Genomic DNA, 21,680 nt, shown 5'->3' with positions numbered 1-21,680 from the left:
GGCCAGTGTGTGGACTCACGAACACTTGTGTGTGAGTGGGTGTGTGCACGCGCGTGTGAGGGTGGGGGTGTGCACGCGCGTATGTGGGTATGTGTGTGTGTGCGCGCGCACTGTGCGTGTTCAATGGGACAGTATGAGTTGACTTTTGTGACGTTTGACTTTATGACGCGACTGTGGGAGAAATCGTGTGCGTTTGTACATGCACGCGCACTCTCACGTCACCGAGCGTGTGCGTATGTGTGTGCTTGTACTTTTGCGTGCAGAGGTCTGCAGAAGGCGGCTTTGAATGCACTTCAAAGCACCTTGTCTGCAGGGCGCAAAAAGGTGTTTGATGTGACACATTTTGAGAATTCAAAATGCAGTTGTTTATTGAATCTCAACTCTTATTGGTAGAATGTTTTACTTTTTCCTCCTCCCATTGGCTCAGTGAATGGTCACGTTTGTAAACAACTTTATATGGGGTCCAACGGCTCAAAGGCCATTTTACTCCCTGTGACTGCTGGTGAGCAGAGATGGCGAGAATATTTTTTCTTGAGGAGGCAAGAAAAATGGTGTTGGAGGAGGAATGTCCCACATACTCAATGGATGAAAAGGATGATGTGTCACAAGACTATGATGAAGATTTTGAGCCACTTGTAGGAGAGGAGGAAGAGGATGATGATTAGGATTTTGAGGAGGTTACAGCAGAAGCAGCAGAGGAGCAACAACAACAGAATCAGGTCAGCACTCCATGGCTTGCCAAAAACCAAGAAATTGTGTGGTCCTCTACAAATGAGGTTTCGAGGCACTTCAACCTGCCCCCTATTCTATTGCCTGGCCCAACGCTTTTTGCAATTGCCAGGATCAGTAGCCCCGAGACTACTGTCAATCTGTTTTGCCCGGACGACATTATCCATCAGATTGTCTAAAAAAAAAAAAGCCCAAGATTATTTTGGACTACGATCTGTGTAAAGTGGCAGTCGATCACTTGGACCAGGTAAGCATATGTTATGTCTTTTTCAAAACTTTGCATCAAAGCTCTCTGGTCATCTGACATCATCTGATGTGTTTTTTTGTGTGTGTGTGTTATTTGCAGGCATCTGCCACATATTCTTGCTGCTGGAGGACATTACGATGGCCAATGTCCATATCATATCATATGCTGGATCTGTCTCTCTTCAATGCATTCACCCTCTTTACTCAGGTGGACCCTGCAGTGGTGGCCACGCCACAAAGCCAGAAATGTGGGCAATGTGGCCTTTGCATTAACCGACTACGGGCATCAAACATTAGCTGCAAATGTGGCATTTTCTTTAGCCAAAAACATGGCCAAAAAGTGTGCAAATTGTTTTTTTTTTTTTAAAAAAAAAAAAGCTCACTGGTTGTTTGTTGTTCTAGTTGAGTTGTTTGTTGTTCTAGTTCAGTAGTTTGTTGTTATGCGTTTGAGTTATATAGATTCTGTTAATTCAAAATTCTTCTAGTTGTTGTGACTTGTTGACTGTTATTCTGATGCCAGTGAATATTTTTAGTGGTTGAAGGTAAAAAAAAAACAATATTCAGAAATGACTTAGTTGTCACACTTCCAAGAGTGACTTTTGGCTCCAATACTGCAAGAGGGGTAAAAAATTTTCCATTTCATTTTCAGATGTCACAAGTAAAAAAATATTCAGAAATGACTTAGTTACACACCCTCAAGAGGGCGCAAGGCTTCATCCCCAATACTGCGAGAGGGGTAAAAATTTTGAAATTGCCATTGTCAAAAAATGTTGAGTTCCTCAAATAAATTTTGATGTTATAATTTATTAACATATTCAAAGCTCTAATGACCTGATATCAAATATTCCTACTTGGATTTGTTTTTATATATTACATACAACATTGTTAGTTTTGTTCATAGCACACTATTGCTTTTATTGTCCATAGAGGGCATTCAGAATAAATAAATAAATTAAAACTATATATGTATGGACAGGTCTGATGCTAGTGAACATTTTGAGATGTCGCAAGTAAAAAAATATTTAGAAATGACTTGGTTATCACACCCTCAAGAGGGCGCCAGACTTCATCCCCAATACTGCGAGAGGGGTAAAAATGTTAAAATTGCCATTATAAAAAAATGTTGAGTTCCAAAAAAAATTTGATGTTATAACTTATGAACATATTCAAGCCTCTAATTATCTGATATCAAATATTCCTACTTGGATGTGTTTTTATATATTACATACAACATCGTTAGTTTTGTTCATAGCACACTATTGCTTTTATTGTCCATAGAGGGCATTCAGAATAAATAAATAAATAAAAACTATACACGTATGGATAGGTCTGATGCTAGTGAACATTTTGAGATGTTGCAAGTAAAAAAATATTTAGAAATGACTTAGTTATCACACCCTCAAGAGGGCGCCAGACTTCATCCCCAATACTGCGAGAGGGGTAAAAATTTTGAAATTGCCATAGTAAAAAATTTTTGAGTTCCCCAAAAAAATTGATGTTATAATTTATGAACATATTCAAGCCTCTAATGACCTGATATCAAATATTCCTACTTGGATTTGTTTTTATATATTACATACAACATTGTTAGTTTTGTTCATAGCACACTATTGCTTTTATTGTCCATAGAGGGCATCCAAAATAAATAAATAAATAAAAACTATATACGTATGGATAGGTCTGATGCTAGTGAACATTTTGAGATGTCGCAAGTAAAAAAATATTCAGAAATGACTTAGTTATCACACCCTCAAGAGGGCGCCAGACTTCATCCCCAATACTGCGAGAGGGGTAAAAATGTTAAAATTGCCATTATAAAAAAATGTTGAGTTCCAAAAAAAATTTGATGTTATAATTTATGAACATATTCAAGCCTCTAATTATCTGATATCAAATGTTCCTACTTGGATGTGTTTTTATATATTACATACAACATTGTTAGTTTTGTTCATAGCACACTATTGCTTTTATTGTCCATAGAGGGCATCCAAAATAAATAAATAAATAAAAACTATATACGTATGGATAGGTCTGATGCTAGTGAACATTTTGAGATGTCGCAAGTAAAAAAATATTTAGAAATGACTTAGTTATCACACCCTCAAGAGGGCGCCAGACTTCATCCCCAATACTGCGAGAGGGGTAAAAATTTTGAAATTGCCATTGTAAAAAAATTTTGAGTTCCCCAAAAAATTTGATGTTATAATTTATGAACATATTCAAGCCTCTAATGACCTGATATCAAATATTCCTACTTGGATTTGTTTTTATATATTACATACAACATTGTTAGTTTTGTTCATAGCACACTATTGCTTTTATTGTCCATAGAGGGCATCCAAAATAAATAAATAAATAAAAACTATATACGTATGGATAGGTCTGATGCTAGTGAACATTTTGAGATGTCGCAAGTAAAAAAATATTTAGAAATGACATAGTTATCACACCCTCAAGAGGGCGCCAGACTTCATCCCCAATACTGCGAGAGGGGTAAAAATTTTGAAATTGCCATTGTAAAAAAATTTTGAGTTCCCCAAAAAATTTGATGTTATAATTTATGAACATATTCAAGCCTCTAATGACCTGATATCAAATATTCCTACTTGGATTTGTTTTTATATATTACATACAACATTGTTAGTTTTGTTCATAGCACACTATTGCTTTTATTGTCCATAGAGGGCATCCAAAATAAATAAATAAATAAAAACTATATACGTATGGATAGGTCTGATGCTAGTGAACATTTTGAGATGTCGCAAGTAAAAAAATATTCAGAAATGACTTAGTTATCACACCCTCAAGAGGGCGCCAGACTTCATCCCCAATACTGCGAGAGGTATAAAAAAAATATACTGCACAAGGGTTAAATCAGCCTAAAATGTGTTCATAAATATGATAGGGTAAATAATTTTGTAAACCACAGACTCAAGGCACGAATATAACGGCACAGTGATACATTTGGGAATGAGGCCCTAGCCATGTATTAATCATCTAGCCATGGTATATCGATTAATACACGGCAACTGACCAATCAGAGAGATTCCTCAAACCCACCCGTTATTTTAATAAATAATGGAAGATTTGTGTTATTTATTGTGATTTCTGATTTTTACAAGTTAGACCTGTTGAGAAACTAATTGCTGACTGTGTACTTTAAGCCCCACCTGTGGTTATGTAGGCAATTACCCATGCTGTGCAGAGTATAGCCTAAATAATTGTAAATTGTTGTCATAACATTTATACGACAGATATTATCTGAAATTGAAGCTTGTAAGTCCCACAGCATGTCAAGTGTGCATTTGCGTGTTGTTTCAGCACAATTTTCTGCGTGTGTTCCGGGACCTGTGACCGTCTCGTCATTCCTGCGCTGTCATATGTACTTTGTGTTCCGGCACCTTATGATTTACAAATTAAGCACTGGTTACGTTCATGACAGCGTTGACTTACCATAAAATTTGAGTTGAGTGAAAGATGATGGTTGTGTAAATGTGAAATCAGGTTGCAGGTTCTGCTGTCCTTCCTCCTCTAAGCCGCGGCATTTTGTTTCTATTCGGTAGCCGAAGTACTCCCATACTAGCGACTTTGTCTTTTTCGGGAGGGGAAAAAGCTCAGGTGTAGTGTCACCGACAGACACAGGACAGAGCAACAACCGGAGGGGGAGAGATGAGCGCTGCTGCTCCAAGCCACGGATTTCTCACTGCATTTTTGGGACATAAACAATAGCTAATACCGTAATACAGTATGACGTAAAATTTTAGTGGTTTTGAAACCGTGAAGTTTTCATACCACATTAAACCATGAAACCGGTAACCGGCACATTCCTCTTCTAGGCAGGTTTCCACATTCCTTATTGTGTTGAAACCTCTTTTTTGTTTGTTTTTTAGGTGAGGCAACCCACGTGATCCAATTTGGAAAGTCAAGCAAACGATCCCCTGACTCCACACAAATAGGCCAATACGGAAATGGACTGAAATCGTAAGAACCTTCTTTAGTGATGAAACTGTGCATGATAGGTAGACTATATTTGTCATTGTGGTACGCACAAGTGTATACAGAACAAAATGTTGTCGTTATTCATGTCTTGACAAGGTTCCCACGTATGTGTCTATTGATAGGGGATCCATGCGAATTGGGAAAGACTTCATCTTGTTTACAAAGAAGGGCAACAGTCTTACTTGCCTTTTTTTATCAAGAACTTTCCATGAAGAAGAAGGTCTCGATGAGGTCAGGCTTATGAATTTCATTTCACTTTTCAGGGATTCAAATCTGAACAGAATATCCGTAGTATGGATTTGCATTATATTTGAATTCCTGAAGTTTCATTTTAATTTTGTATGATTTTTTTTCCCCACCCTGACCTTTAAATTTATTTTGAATCCTTTATTATTTCGTGTCCCCAGGTAATCGTGCCTCTCCCGTCCTGGAATTTGCAAACTAAACAGCCGGTGACGTCTGACCCAGAGAAGTATGCCGTTGAGACAGAGCTGATATTTAAATACTCACCATTTAAAACTGAACAAGAGTTGATGGAGCAGTTCAGCAAAATAGAAAGTGCAAGCGGTTAGTAAATGCTTCTATCTGTGTGTGTAAAAATAACCTTCATCTGCCTGATAAATGTCGAGTATGTTTTGTCGAGTTTGTTGTTGTTTGTTCAGAGACATTTCTTTTCACTGTATATTGTACGTGTAGATGTTTAAAACATTTGATATTTTTATGTTATGTGCGTCCATGCAAAAATGACACTAGGAAAGTAGAAGCGTATTTGTTCCTATGTTAGCTTAGACTTGAGCTGAACTCACGGACAATTTTCAGAGATCTTCATTGAAGGTTCCCTTTTTGTTTTTTTGATGCCCAGAATGTTTTTTTTTCCTCTACAAAATATTGTAGTTGGTCTTTTACACCTAGCTCTGCAGACAGGCAGAATCCCATTATTTTGGTCCGATTGTATCAAATTTAAATATGGGAGAACTCTTCCCACTGATTGGCTTTTGGTGCGATCTCTATGTGTAAGGTATGCCGCACAAGCCGAAAGCTTAAATTCAATTCAATTCAATTCAATTTTATTTGTATAGCCCTCAATCACAACAGAGGTCTCAAAGGACTTTACAGAGGCAATATGATACACAATTAGAAATGAAGCAACAAAGATGAATAGATACAGTTCAAGTCCTGGGTATCCCCTATCCTTAAGACACCCCACCCCCCACCCCCGTGATGATATAAAATCTACCGTCCCTTATCACCCACATAGGCTAGGTTCAGACCGCAGGTCTTAATGCACAATTCAAATTGTTGTCATATCTGATTTTTTTTGCTTTCAAATTACTACACATGCTGGCTCTATGTCATTCTAGGGTGATTATATTTTGATTTCCAAAAAGCAGACACAAATAAGTAGAGCTGGGAATCTTTGGACACCTAGCGATCGACTACGATTACGATTCAGAGGCTCCGATTCGATTATATAAAACGATTTTTGATGCACCCCCCATATATTTTAATGTTTTGTACATTAGTTCCAAAATTGTTTAAAAATCCTCTCAGGCTAAACCAAACTACTATTTCAGTATCAAGTTAATATATAGCAGTAAACAAATATACAAAAATAACAGTAAATAAAAAAACTCCAGTCCCCATTCTGTATCAGCAGCTTTAAACTGCATTCAATTAATTTAATGTTGTGAATTAACAGTTAAAGTTGTTGAAATTGCTCCCGTTATTCCATAATTTCCCTTCTGTCTACTTTTGTTGAAGTTTTAAAATTATTTCATCATTTAAAGATAGATTCAAGACAAGATTTTGCCGATTTATATTATTTTATTTATATTTATTTTATTTTAGATAAAAAGTTCATTAGGTTCGCTACAACAGAGCCCTCTAGAGAGGTCTACTGCTTTAAGATGGCGGCTGTTTACTTAAGCTGGAAAGTCAGTCATTTCGCATCTCTTTTCAATAATACAAGTTCTAACACCGACGTCGTCTGTCATTTTGCGTCTAGTTCTACATACAGTGGGGAGAACAAGTATTTGATACACTGCCAATGGGTTTTCCCATTGGCAGTTCTCCCCACTGTATATATGATATCTACTGTAGCCGTATGTTTGTAGCAACTAGCAACTGGGCGTTGTTTGTAGCGGCTGTCAGCCGCAGTCAGGTGTGATTGTTTTGTTTTTTTTGTCTAGCGGCATGAGTTGAACATATTTACTCTCGGTCCGTTCCTCATTGCGTCCCAAAGACCGCGCTGACTGTGTTTTACTTCCGCTTTACCTGGTATAATTCAATAATCGGAATTTAGATATTTGTGGATCGTTCTCGAATCTTCCACGGCCGAATTGCAAATAATTTAGGAATCGGAAATTTCGCACGCCTCTACAAATAAGACATAAATAATCCCTGTTTATTTCTGATAGTCAAAGTTTATACGGATTGATGTAACGCATGCACTGACTGTATGTGTGTGGGTCATGCATGCGTGCCCCGAATTTGCTCCGATTCTTGACCATGTTGGCTTATCTTTTTCTCCCTTTTTATTTTAATCTGACCGGCCAATTTGAAAAAGTCAATTTAAAACTAGGGAGAGAGAGAACGTGAGATATTTCAGAGGATGGGAATCGGGTGAAAAGGATAGGATTTATTTATTTATTGTCATCATCATCGGTACCATTGACAGTTACAAAATGTGATATGATCAACCCGAAGAAAGAAAAAAAATGAAGAAAGACAAGGGCTGACGGGAGAAGCAAATGCTTATCAAGACCCGTCCCCTGCAGCCAAGGACGCACAATGAAAACATGGTAGAATAGGCATTGTACATTGCATAATATGAGTCTTTTTTTTTTTTTTTTTTTCTTCACATGAATTTTCTTCCCAAAACTTATTTCGTGAAGGTGTTGGCCGGGCATGGGCGTTGGTTAGATATAGGTCGCATTGTTGAAAAAAATTCTAACAAAAAAGTAGCAACTCCATTGTATACAGCTGTTTCAGTTCAGATCAGCTAGCGGCATGCACAGTTAATGTTCTGCATTTACTACGGGGCTTATTTTTAGGGCATGCAATGTTGTGACTTTTTCTTTGTCCCTGACATTCCTATCATTTATTTGTTGTGGGAACACTATGTTGTGTCTGTGTGTGTGGCAGTACCTGTAGTGTTATTGTTTTGCGGTTATTCATGGTAGCGATTCAAAATGCTGTCCTTGTATGTCCTTTTGAAGGCAGCCAGTGATTTTATGCTGGACATTGCTGGGTCAATGGCATTTCAGAGGCGAGCGTCAATGTTAATAACCGAAAATGATTTTAAGGTTGTTTACTTATCGCAAAGTTAGAACTATGTGCTCCCTCTCAAGTCATAATTGAATTCCCTCACTTGGAGTCAAGTTTGTAGGTTAGACGGGAGACAATTTGAGTGGGCCTTGTACATCATTTGAACAGTTTTGAAGTGTATCAAATCATAAAATTTTAAAAGCTTTGATTTGATGTGGAGCTCATTTGTGTGTGATCTGAATGGCGCATTATGGATGATCCGAATCGCTTTCTTTTGAAGGATCAGTAGAGGATGGAGATGTACTTTGTGTTTTTTTTTCCTCATCATGCTTGTACGGCCTCACTCTCCCTCCAGCTGCTTTTCGTGGTCGGCAGTGCACTGCAAGTTTTGCTTGTTAACTCATTTGCTCCCGGAACCGTATAAATACGTTCTATTTCCAAATGCTTCAGTGTCCCGATTACGTATTTATACGTCTTTTGCGTTTTTTTGTACAAGAAGCATCTAGAGCTTTCGATCTATCGCCAAAACAAAAAACAAGCCTCAAAACCCATTTTAAAGCAATAAAACTGGCCACTTGAGGGCAGTAGCGCATTTGTTGAGAGCCCACAACTCAATTCAAACAGTACAACTTTATTAGGGAAGCTAGCAGAGCCCCTCCGCAGCTTGCTGCTCACTTCCACCGCACGCTCGAGGGTCCTGCACGGAAACGCGCACGACCAAACCAGTTCCCCCCCAGGAACATAAGTTACCCTGGTGAACGAGACAGTGGTCACCACAAAAAAAGACTTTAAAAAAAATCCATCTTTACGAGACAGTCGGCAATGAGGGAAAAGTTTAACCGCTGTCGCAGCCACCAAACGTCATCTCTCAGTTAGGTAAGTGTGAATAAATTGTTACTTTGCTATGAAAAGCTCTATTTGGCTGGTTGTTCATGTTATTTTGTAAAAGGAAAACATTATTCAGATGTTTGGGATGTCACTGAAGCAAAAAATAGCCGTGTTAAAGTCAAAATTATGTTGGAAATTTTTGCGTTTACAAAAAGCTCATTTTCTCCGTTTTTTCATCAGAAATTGGAAAAATGCTCAAACTAAGCTATTTTCTAATGCTGATTTCTAAAGAATGAAATAACGTATGAACTTACTTTTTTTTCTGCTGAAAGAAGAGAGTCTAATCTTTCTTTTGGTGGGTTCCATGTTTATATAGCAATAGAACAGAATTTTTTGTGGGCCGTGCAAAATCAGTCAAAATCCAGTAAAATGGCCGGGAGCGAAGGGCCTTGCTCCGGTGAAAATGGCTGGGAGTGAATGAGTTAAAGTTAACGATGTTTGACAGGTGTTGAAGCTTTGATCTTGCTAGAGAAGCTTGGCAGCGCTACCTTCAAGGACGCCGAATGTGTCAACCATCGTCTAGCTCAGACATGTCCAAAGTCCGGCCCGGGGGCCAAATGCGGCCCGTGGTCAAATTTAATCCGGCCCCCAGCCTCAGTCATGAAATCAATAACGTCTGGCCCGCACACAGACTTAATAAATTGGTCAGCAGTACTGATACCAGCATACAATGTAGCTTGCACACTAAATGCTGCTCCTCATTTACCCACTAAAAGGCAGCAGCACTCTAAGCTACATTACCCCGTGTGACCCTTTACTCCCAATTTTCTAAAATGGCGACAATCAACAAAAAAAAAAAAGAAAGTTGACTGCGACGGCCGACCCTTCAAGGATAGAAAATTGTACTATTTCTTCACTAAAATATGCAACAACTGTGTCTGCCTCATTTGCAAAGAGACAGTCGCTGTTTTTAGAGATTTCAACGTGAGACGATATTACCAAACAAGACACGCCGACATCTACAACAAGATTACAGGGAAGATGCGTACAGAGAAATTGTAGCAACTTGAAGCTAGTTTAATTTTACAGCAGCAGTATTTCGCAAGAGCCCGAGAGTCGAAGGAGAACGCCACAAAGGCTAGTTGCAAAATTGTTGAAACTATTAATCATTTTTTTTTTTTTTTTTTTAAAGGTGCTGCAACGATTAATCAATTAACTCGAGTATTCGATTAGAAAAAAATATTCGAACTAAATTTTGTTGCTTCGAGTATTCGTTTAATTGAAGTGGCATTGTAATGGTTGATTTTAAAAGTGTTTGCATTTAATTTTACTGATGAGGGTGGATACAATGCCCTCTGGTCTGCCTCTTTTCACATGGCTGAATCCAACTGCTCCCTGTTAAGACCAACATAAGCAAAGTTTTTGTTTGAGCGAATGTTTTTTAATGCATTCTTAATTTAGTTTGTAGGTATATTTAGCCGTTTTTTGTGGGAATATGTGTCTGAACCACTTGTTAAGAGCATTGTTAAAAAAAAAAAAAAAAAAGAACTAGCATTTTATAGCATTTAAGCTAGCAGACTTTTTCTATCCAAGTTAACCAATTGTTCTTTTGTTGTACACAGATCCCCATTTAAAAACAAAAAAATGATATCGTTTAAGGCTCAGCTCAGGTGTTTTAATTTTTCATGTTCCTTATCCGATTACTCGATTATTCGAACAAACTAGTCCATCGATTAATCGACTACTAAAATATTCGATAGCTGCAGCCCTATATAAAGCAAATGTGACACACAAAACGGGTTGCTATAATTTGCTTAAATATATTGTTCTACATAAAGGACGTCAGCCAAGGTTGGCCCCCAAATTTTTACCGCACCAAATCTGGCGCCCTTTGCAAAAAGTTTGGACACCCCTGGTCTAGCTTGTTAAACATTAGTCTGCTGTGGCAACTCATTGTGTATGTGTGCGCGGCTGTTTTCAACAGTGAGCGGATTTGACTGGACTCACTCAGTGAAGCATTTAATATAGACAAGCATTTTTCTATGTTATTCTTGTCTAAAAATAATTCACATTGTGAAGGCGGCATGCAGCCACATTCTGGGAAAATTTGGCCCAGATCGTGTTTTAACCACTTACGAAAGTGACCTGGATCTGATTTGAAATTGTCCACTTTTATGCCACTTGTCCCGTTTAGACCGTCAAGTTAATGCCACACTTGCGGCGAAAAAACACAAAAAAATCGGATTTGTGCATTAAGACCTGTGGTATTAACCTAGTAATAGTTTGTCATTAACCAAGATGTGTGCATGATTTTGTGATTGTAACTTTTGTGTTATGTATCAAGGTACCCTGGTGATTATCTATAATCTGAAGTTAATGGACAACAGAGAACCAGAGTTGGACGTGGAGACGGATCACCAGGACATACTGATGGCTGGAATGGTTGCTGAAGGAGTGTGAGTCCAGTGTCATTGTAGTTTACGGTAATCTTATTAGAAAAGCAGTGCAGCGGTGCATATGGCTTTTATGACTGCCTCAAACGTAGAAGGTTGTAGGATCGTGTCCAGGTTCATGCTATTCTGTATAAATTTGGCATTTTCTCCGAGAACTGGCTGGCTTCTTCCCGCATTTCCAAGAGATGCATGAATTTGTGAGTTAAAAAATCGATTCATAAATGTTAGGGGTGTAAAGGTACACAAAAATCTTGGTTCGCTACGTACCTCGGTTTTGAGGTCACCGTTCGGTTCATTTTCGGTACAGTAAGAAAACAAAATGCAAAATATAAATGTGCTTGTTGTTTATTACACACCTTTGTGCGTTCAACAATAGGAACATTAGCCTATACAAAGCTAGAATTTTGCTGAAAAAGTAGCGGGTATTTAAAGATCCAACAAAAATGGTCCTTTCAGACCCCGCGTATTGGTCAGCTTTCTTTCTGAAAGAAAGAAGAAAAAAGTCCTGTGCTATAGAGAAAAGCAATCCCAATGACAAAGATTTGAACATGTATTTTACAAATGAAATGCCTCAATGAATCTTTTTTCTTATGAACGGTCTTCAAAAGCTTTATTGGTGGATTTTCTCAAGTTAAAGCGCCACACAGAAATTAATAAATTTAATTGTGTAAGCAGTAGAGCTGGGAATTTTTGGGCACCTAACGATTCGATTACGATTCAGAGGCTCCGATTCGATTATAAAACGATTATTGATGCACCCCCCCCCCCCTTTTTTTTTTTTTTAATTTATTTATTTATTTTTTTATGTTTTGTACATTAGTTCCAAAATTGTTCAAAAATACTCAGTCTAAACCAAACTACTATTTCAGTATCAAGTTAACATATAGCAGTAAACAAATATACAAAAATAACAGCAAATAATAAACTCCAGTCCCCATTCTGTATCAGCAGCTTTAAACTACATTCAATTAATTTAATGTTGTGAATCAACCGTTAAAGTTGTTAAAATTGCTCCCGTTATTCCATAATTTCCCTTTTGTCTACTTTCGACATGTGAAAGTTTTAAAACTATTTTAAAGATAGATTCAAGTCAATATTTTACCGATTTAGGAGTATTTTAGATAAAAAGTTAATTAGGTTTGCTTGGAAGGTTTGCTACAACAGCCTTGCAGGGAAGTGTACTGCTTTAAGATGGCGGCCATTTACCAAAGCCCGCATCTAGCTTTTTGTAGATGTGCTGCTAAGGCTACTGAATCTATAATGAATCTAGTCCTATATAAATGATATCTACCGTAACATTATGTGGATGTACTTTGTAGCAGCTTTTCGGCAGCAGTCAGGTATGTTGTTGTGTTGTTGTTTTTTTATCTCGTGGCATGAGTTAAGCTAGAGCCGTGAGTTGAGCATTGGCATTACCCGAGGGGCCGGGTAATGAGAAGCATGATGTTTAGCTACTCTCGCTCCGTTCCTCATTCCGAAGACCGTGCGGCGCGCTGAGTGTGTTGTACTTCCGCTTTACTTGGCATATTTCAATAATCGGAATTTGGATGTTTGTGAATCGTTCTCGAATCTTCCACGGCCGAATCGCGAATAATCTAAGAATCGGAAATTTTGCACACCTCTAGTAAGCAGGATCTGTGTATTCATCTTATTATTTAATTACAGGTGTTTTAGCTCATTTAATTTATTTTATTTAAATGGGCTATTATTTATTATGTGTTTATATTTTACAAATGTGATGTAGTATTCATTTATATTGTATATTTTATGTTGTATAACTTTAGTTCCTATCTGAATATTAGTTCCTACTTGTTTTGTTGTGGTAGGAGGGTTTTGTATTGAACACGGGGCCGTGTTGGTTATTATTATAGCGGAGAAGACAGCAGTAAATCAACAAAGACAAGTCAACTGTGCCCCGATCTACCACTCGAGATCTGATGGACTCAAAAAGTGGGTTACGATTGCATGTTAGTTTGAAAATCGACCGGATCCACCGTATTTTTACACGAGAGACTTCCGGTCTGCCCGATCCTAGCTACCGGTAGTAGTATTGACGCAGGAGGGTCGCGTCTGGTGTCAAATAATAAACTCTGCCGTTCTTTTCGCGTGCGTCGTGTTGAGCCGCTTCTGGGACGCGTCTAACACGCGGCCGCACTGCGACTGGTGTGCATTGGCTGACCGACTTTTACGGCCGTGTCTCACTGCGTTCTCGCGGTGGCCACGTTGTCGCACCGTTGACGTTTCTGGGTTATACTGTCCTACCGTGTTGGTCCTCATTATAGTAGAGAAGACTGAGTAAATATAATCTACACAAAGAAACTAACCCGATTGACTCAAAGCCTCGAAAAGTAAGGGTTACATTACGTCAGAAACTCGTTCGGTACACCTACGTTCCGAACCGAGCACCACGTACCGAAACGGTTCAAGACAAATGCATGTACCGTTACACCCTTAATAAATGTATTACAACACAGACGTAAAATCCTTTTTGAATCAATTCATGCATTTCAGGAATTGAATCTTGAATCCTCAAATGGTGATGGAAACTTTCAAAACATTGAATGAGTCTAGGAAATTCAGGAACTTGTGGAGGTATTATTTTCTATATGTGTGATTCAATTAAAAAATGCTTGAGGCATTTCAGTGAAGTTCAGTGTTTGCATTATTAAATTTTTTACACCAATTTTTACACTTTTACTGCAAATGAATATCAGCTCCAAAAATCTGTTACCGGCCCCTATAACTATTAATAATCTGTATTGGTCCTAAAAAGACCCATATCGTTTGATCTCTACTGACATTGACTGGCATCCATTTTAAGCTGTACCCTTCCAGTGGCCTCACGTCATACAGTGGGGAGAACAAGTATTTGATACACTGCCAATGCATTGGCAGTGTATCAAATACTTGTTCTCCCCACTGTATGGAATTGATTACTGCACACCTCTGACAGGACAAAATGATATAAAACAGTATGATTTAAAGATGGACGATGTCACACCATGACCTTAATATGATTGCCCTTTGCCCTCTGCTCACTTATAGGAAACCGGAGAGAAGGTCGTTTAGAGCATATGCTGCAGTGTTGTACATCGACCCCCGCATGAGGATTTTTATCCAGGGACATAAAGTGAGGACCAAGAGGTTGTCTTGCTGTCTTTATAAACCTAGGTAATGTGACACAGGTACTTCAAACAACCTTGTGTCAGGTGACAGCTACTCATCTGTTTTCTTGCTCTGTTCACAGGGTTTATAAGTACTCATCGACGCGTTTTAAGACACGTGCTGAACAGGAAGTCAAGAAAGCAGATCACCTTGCAAAGATTGGTGAGTTGGTGATATACTTCCGATCTTTTTCTCTTATTTCTGGCCCTCTGTGTGCTGTCGTATTTACTGGCTTTATTTTCTGTCATCCAAAATAAGCGGAGGAGAAAGCCAGAGAGGCAGAAAGCAAGCGTTTAGCCATGGAGGAAAGACTTGGAGATGATTTGTCTAAAGATTCTCGAGTAAGATACAAACGGGATCTCCTTCAGAGTTCATTTTGGCTGCACGGCTTCGTCTCGTACGAACGCTAACCCGTCACTTCCCTTCCTATCTTTTAGACGATCCTGAGAAAAACCCAGGATTCCGCCATGATGCTGAGACGGGATGCCGACATGAAGAAAATAATTCTTGAGGCCAAACAGAAGTACGATAGATGACCATAGTAGTTAGAGGCGTGCGAAATTTCCGATTCTTAGATTATTCGCGATTCGGCCGTGGAAGATTCGAGAACGATTCACAAATATCAAAATTCCGATTATTGAATTATACCAGGTAAAGCGGAAGTAAAACACAGGCATTGCGGTCTTTGGGACGCAATGAGGAACGGACCGAGAGTAAATATCATGTTCAACTCATGCCACTAGATAAAAAAAACAATCATACCTGACTGCGGCCGACAGCCGCTACAAACAACGCCCAGTTGCTAGTTGCTACAAACATATGGCTACAGTAGATATCATATATATGTAGAACTAGATGCAAAATGACAGACGGCGTCGGCGTTAAACATGTATTATTGAGCAGAGATGCGAAATGACAGACTTTCCGGTGTAAGTAAACAGCCGCCATCTTAAAGCAGTAGACCTCTCTAGAAGGCTCTGTTGTCGCGAACCTAATTACCCTAATTTTCGCACTATAAGGCGCACCTGACTATAAGCCGCAGCCCGCCAAATTTGGCACGAAAACGGCATTTGTTCGTAGATAAGACTGGACTATAAGCAGCAGATGTCCTCACTGTATCATGGGATATTTACACCAAAAGATATTAACCGGTACAACCTTATTTGACAGCGGCATTATCCAACCAACTGTCGTAAGACCAAATGAACCATCATTAAACTTTGAACCAATTAGGGCAAAGCTTTATTGCTTCAAGAAGCTTCATTTGGCCATTACTGCTCCCTTGGGGGAGACAGTCAACCTCTGCTGTCACCTGCTGTTGACTGTTGTCATCCAACATGCCTCTTAGCATGCATTGCAGCGCTACAGATGTAATTAACAATCAAAAATCATGTTCTGTGCTAAATATTTCTTCAGTTACTGTTCCAATTGTTTCATCAATTGCTAGTTATGGTATTTGCTAACACTTTATTTGACAGTGGTGCCATAAGACTGTCATTACACAATCATAATTATGACATGTCTCTGTCCTGAGCATTCATGAATGCTTATAACAGATGTCATTAAGTGTTATCCGGTAAATGATCTCACTTTTGAATGGATGCAAAAGATCCAAGATGGACAAAAATTGAGTTAGTGAAAAAATTTGCCAAATGACACTTAATGACATAAGCATTCAGTAATGTCCATGATAGTGTCATGTCATAATTTTGATGATCTTATGACAGTCTTATGACACCGCTGTCAAATAAAGTGTTACCTAAAAAAAATCAACAAATAAGCCAACAACAGGTATCAAAATGAAGGAAAAAAGTAGCGGCTTATAGTCCGAAAATTACGGTAACTTTTTGTCTAAAATACTCCTAAATCGGCAGAATCTTGTTTTGAATCTATCTTTAAATGATGAAATAGTTTTAAAACTTTGACAAAAGTAGACAGAAGGGAAATTATGGAATAACGGGAGTAATTTTAACAACTGTAACAGTTGATACACAAAATTAATTGAATGTTGTTTAAAGCTGCTGATACAGAATGGGGAGTTTTTTTATTTACTGTTATTTTTGTATATTGTTTTACTGTTATATGTTAACTTGATACTGAAATAGTAGTTTGGTTTAGCCTGAGAGGATTTTTGAACAATTTTGGAACTAATGTACAAAACATTAAAAAAAAAAAAAAAGGGGGGGGGGTGCATCAATAATCGTTTTATAATCGAATCAGAGCCTCTGAATCGTAATCAAATCGTTAGGTGCCCAAAGATTCCCAGCTCTAGTTGTAGTACATATTTAGACAATTTGCTTTGTAGAATCTCAGAATTTTAGCATCATTTAAGTCATATTCTCTTGTCTCAGAGCGTTAAAGGAGCCCAAGGAACTGAACTTCATTTTTGGAGTTAACATTGAACAGAGGGACCTGGATGGGATGTTTGTATACAACTGCTCTCGTCTAATCAAGATGTACGAAAAGACAGGTCCGCAGCTGGATGGAGGCATGTGAGTAGTGTGCACAACATTGACTATCAATAGGGCTGCAACTAACGATTGTTTTTATAATCGATTCATCGGACAATTAATTCATCGAATATTCGGATAAATGTCACTTTTTTCCAATTACTTTCACACTTTAAGTTGTTTTAGGCATGTTGTACGTAACAATGAAGACAAAATGGATGACTATTTCGTTCAAAAATATTTTATTACAGCTTCCTGACTTTTAGTCTACAACTGTACTGTTTTAAAGCAACACTAGGAAACTTTTCAACCTTTATGAAATATTTTCGTAAGATTTGTGATATGTCGACTGCCAACTAGTTGAATGACCCCTTTTCTATCTTGAGGGGGTCTATATCAAATTCACCTGCACTAATTAACTCATTTGCTCCCAAAAACGTATGACTACGTTCTATTTTTAATTGTTTCAGTGTCCCCAAAACGTATTTATACGTCTTTTACGTTTTTTTTTTTCATAAGAGACATCTCTAGGTTCTGATGCAACTTCGCTACAATGCACATTGCTCAAAACCCATTTTAAAGCAACAAAACTGGACACTGGAGGGCAGTAGCACATTTGGTAGGAACTCATATAGGACCATGAAAGGAAGTGAAGTGAAGAAAAATAGTCAGGAAACGGAAGTTTGAGGGACCTTGTGAAGATTAAGAAGCGTGAGAAACAAGTGGAGAACGATGGAAAACAAAAGGCAAACGACACTGGAGGAGTGTTTTGGGGAAAAAAATACGCAATCGTCAAAGAAAGATTTTAAAAAATATGTCTTGATGAGACAGACGGTGATGAGGGAAAAGTTTACCCCGTCTGCCAAGAAAGCAGCGGCCACAACAGCGTCATCTCTCAGTTCAATAGTTTAGTTATGTGTAAATAAATTGTTACTTTGCTATCAAAAGCTCTATTTGTCTTGTTGTTTATGTTATTTTGTTGAAGGAGAACATTATTCAGATGTTTGGGATGTCACAAAAGCAAAAAAATAGCTGTGTAAATTCATGTTTGAAATGTATGCTTTTACAAAAAGCTCAATTTCTCTGTTTTTTCATCAGAAATTGGAAAATTGCTCAAACTAAGCTATTTTCTAATGCTGATTTCTAAAGAATGGAAAAAGATATGAACTAACTTTTTTTTCCTGCTGAAAGAAGAGTCTAATCTTTCTTTTGGTGGGTTCCATGTTTATATAGCAATAGAACAGAATTTTCTGTAAAACGGCCGGGAGCGAAGGGGGTTGCACCGTTGAAAATGGCTGGGAGTGAATGAGTTAAGGCCAAGTAAATTTACAGCTCAAATTTAATTCACCAGCAAAAATGTTTTTTTTTTTTTTTTTTTTTTTTTTAAGGGTTACAGGCTTAATCTATTTCTTTTAATTGCTAGTCCTCGGTCTGATAGAAGGAGGAACTGGTTTGCCCAGTGGAAGGTTGACTCACACTTGGTATGAAGGGATACAACAGACCAATGGGAAATGTGGGCTCAAATTTTGACCTGTTTATAAAACAGGCTGTCAAAATGAGAAGAATTTTGAACTATTGTTTAGCCACAACTTAACTGATAATGAATCAGTTTTCTTTATCAAACAGTTGTCCGTAAATACAATCCAAATCCAATTTCAAAGCACGCTCTTGTATGACAATTTAGTTTGTGCTGAAAGTAGACTAAGCTTTAATATGAAGTGGTTATATGTGTGGTTTCTTCATAAAAAGAAATGATCCAACTATCTAACAAGAACTCAAGTGCCAATATGCTTCTCCAAAGCACAATACAAACGGACATTTAAGACACTGATTAGCCTAATCGCTAACTAGCTTAGCGCTCGGTGCTAAGTAGTAACATCTCATCAACTAAGAATACAAACAATACATTTGGCATCATATACTCACCTCTGACGGAGGCATCACTAGATCTAATAACACAAAAGACAATCTAACTCTCCACACTTATAGTATTGATTCAGCAACCCAGCAGCAGTAGTTGCTGCAGTGAACTCTCTCTCACCCTAATCACTGGCACGTGCAGCCTCACATTACACACAAACAAAGACCCAAACTGGGCAAAAATCCATTATCAAATTAGATGGCAACTAATTTATTAATCTGTTTAATCGATTAGTATTTGCAGCCTTAACTATCAAGGTCACTATGTACTCTAGATTATATTTAATTGGTTATGTTTTTTTTTTTTTTTTTTGTTTCATCAGGGCCTGTGGGGGTGTTGTTGGTGTGGTGGATGTCCCATATTTAGTTTTGGAGCCTACTCACAACAAGCAAGATTTTGCAGATGCTAAAGAGTATCGGCATTTGCTTAAGTCCATGGGGGAACATCTGGCTCAGTATTGGAAGGACACTAATATTGGTGAGGAACAGCTGTCATTTCTAGTCGAAAATTTCCCCATTTCGGTTGAAATAAATAATGATAAAACCATGCATAATTTCTGCATGACTTGGTTATATCTTTCCCTTATCTAACTCATGGCTTGCTCTTGACAGTGATAGACATCCAATCCATTTTGACTGGGAGAGGATGGCAGCAAAAAATGGCTGCCAGCCCTCTCAGCCAAAATGGCAGAATGTCTCCTGCATTCTTTCTAGAAGTCGTTATCAATGGCAGCCAATTTAATTGTATGCGTTTTATTAACATTTTATCAATGTATAATTGTATTAATTGATAAAAATATTAATAATAATAATGATAACGTTTGGGACTTGTCGCCCACATGTAGTGCCGTGATAATTATTACAATAATTCATTAACAATAGAAACTACAATTTGTATTTCCTTGGCTTGTCTCTGTGTTTTTAAAATTGGTATGATGAACAAAATTCTTTTGAAGGGGGCAAATACACAGCTCAAAAAAATAAAGGGAACACTAACGTAACATGTTGCAGATCTGAATGAATGAAATATTTCTCTAATAACTTTCTTTCCATCGTTGAATGTGCTATATCAAAGTCACACAAAATTCCATAAAAATCAAATGTATCAACTAGGGCTGTCAAAGTTGGCACGTTAACGGGCTGTAATTAATTTTTTAAAATAATCACGTTAAAATATTTGACGCAATTAATGCACATGCCCCGCTCAAACAGAATAAAATGAAAGCACAGTGCAATGCCAACTTGTTACTTGTGTTTTTTGGAGTTTCGTCGCCCTCTGCTGGCACTTGGGTGCGACTGATTTTAGGGGCTTAAGCACCCATGAGCATTTTGTAATTATTGACATCAACAATGACGGGCTACTAGTTTGTTTTTTGTTTGAAAATTGTACAAATTTTATTAAAGCGCAAACATTAAGAGGGGTTTTAATATAAAAGTCTTTCTATCCATGGATCGCTTTAACAGAATGTTAATAATGTTAATGCCATCTTGTTGATTTATTATTATAATAAAACAAATACAGTACTTATGTCCTGTATGTTGAATGTACAGTGCCTTGCAAAAGTATTCGGCCCCCTTGAATCTTGCAACCTTTCGCCACATTTAAGGCTTCAAACATAAAGATATGAAATTAAATGTTTTTTGTCAAGAATCAACAACAAGTTGGACACAATCGTGAAGTGGAACAACATTTATTGGATAATTTAAACTTTTTTAACAAATAAAAAACTGAAAAGTGGGGCGTGCAATATTATTCGGCCCCTTTACTTTCAGTGCAGCAAACTCACTCCAGAAGTTCAGTGAGGATCTGTGAATGATCCAATGTTGTCCTAAATGACCGATGATGATAAATAGAATCCACCTGTGTGTAATCAAGTCTCCGTATAAATGCACCTGCTCTGTGATAGTCTCAGGGTTCTGTTTAAAGTGCAGAGAGCATTATGAAAACCAAGGAACACACCAGGCAGGTCCGAGATACTGTTGTGGAGAAGTTTAAAGCCGGATTTGGATACAAAAAGATTTCCCAAGCTTCAAACATCTCAAGGAGCACTGTGCAAGCCATCATATTGAAATGGAAGGAGCATCAGACCACTGCAAATCTACCAAGACCCGGCCGTCCTTCCAAACTTTCTTCTCAAACAAGGAGAAAACTGATCAGAGATGCAGCCAAGAGGCCCATGATCACTCTGGATGAACTGCAGAGATCTACAGCTGAGGTGGGAGAGTCTGTCCATAGGACAACAATCAGTCGTACACTGCACAAATCTGGCCTTTATGGAAGAGTGGCGACAAAAAAGCCATTTCTCAAAGATATCCATAAAAAGTCTCGTTTAAAGTTTGCCACAAGCCACCTGGGAGACACACCAAACATGTGGAAGAAGGTGCTCTGGTCAGATGAAACCAAAATTGAACTTTCTGGCCACAATGCAAAACGATATGTTTGGCGTAAAAGCAACACAGCTCATCACCCTGAACACACCATCCCCACTGTCAAACATGGTGGTGGCAGCATCATGGTTTGGGCCTGCTTTTCTTCAGCAGGGACAGGGAAGATGGTTAAAATTGACGGGAAGATGGATGCAGCCAAATACAGGAACATTCTGGAAGAAAACCTGTTGGTATC

At 38.1% G+C, this 21,680-nt stretch overlaps 1 protein-coding gene across 4 annotated transcripts in view; it reads left to right on the top strand.

Annotated features, from left to right (window-relative positions):
• The window catches only part of LOC130913171 (ATPase MORC2-like), a 64,518-nt gene that overhangs the window by 12,499 nt on the left and 30,339 nt on the right, over positions 1-21,680 (top strand). For 3 of the 4 annotated variants that reach the window (XM_057831542.1, XM_057831543.1, XM_057831541.1), the window contains exons 6-15: positions 4,866-4,956; positions 5,097-5,205; positions 5,382-5,541; positions 11,414-11,525; positions 14,568-14,693; positions 14,770-14,849; positions 14,946-15,028; positions 15,125-15,210; positions 17,039-17,179; positions 19,381-19,535. In XM_057831542.1, the coding sequence (XP_057687525.1) occupies positions 4,866-4,956; positions 5,097-5,205; positions 5,382-5,541; positions 11,414-11,525; positions 14,568-14,693; positions 14,770-14,849; positions 14,946-15,028; positions 15,125-15,210; positions 17,039-17,179; positions 19,381-19,535 (1,143 nt within the window). Of the gene's footprint in view, positions 1-4,865; positions 4,957-5,096; positions 5,206-5,381; positions 5,542-11,413; positions 11,526-11,645; positions 11,720-14,033; positions 14,115-14,567; positions 14,694-14,769; positions 14,850-14,945; positions 15,029-15,124; positions 15,211-17,038; positions 17,180-19,380; positions 19,536-21,680 lie in introns of those variants that run through there. The other variant, XM_057831544.1, reaches the window with a different exon arrangement.

This window comes from Corythoichthys intestinalis, chromosome 3 (genome assembly GCF_030265065.1).
Source record: "Corythoichthys intestinalis isolate RoL2023-P3 chromosome 3, ASM3026506v1, whole genome shotgun sequence".
NCBI classification, from domain to species: domain Eukaryota; kingdom Metazoa; phylum Chordata; class Actinopteri; order Syngnathiformes; family Syngnathidae; genus Corythoichthys; species Corythoichthys intestinalis.
The sequence above is the reverse complement of the archived record's forward strand: the minus strand, read 5'-3'. Positions and strand labels throughout refer to the sequence as shown.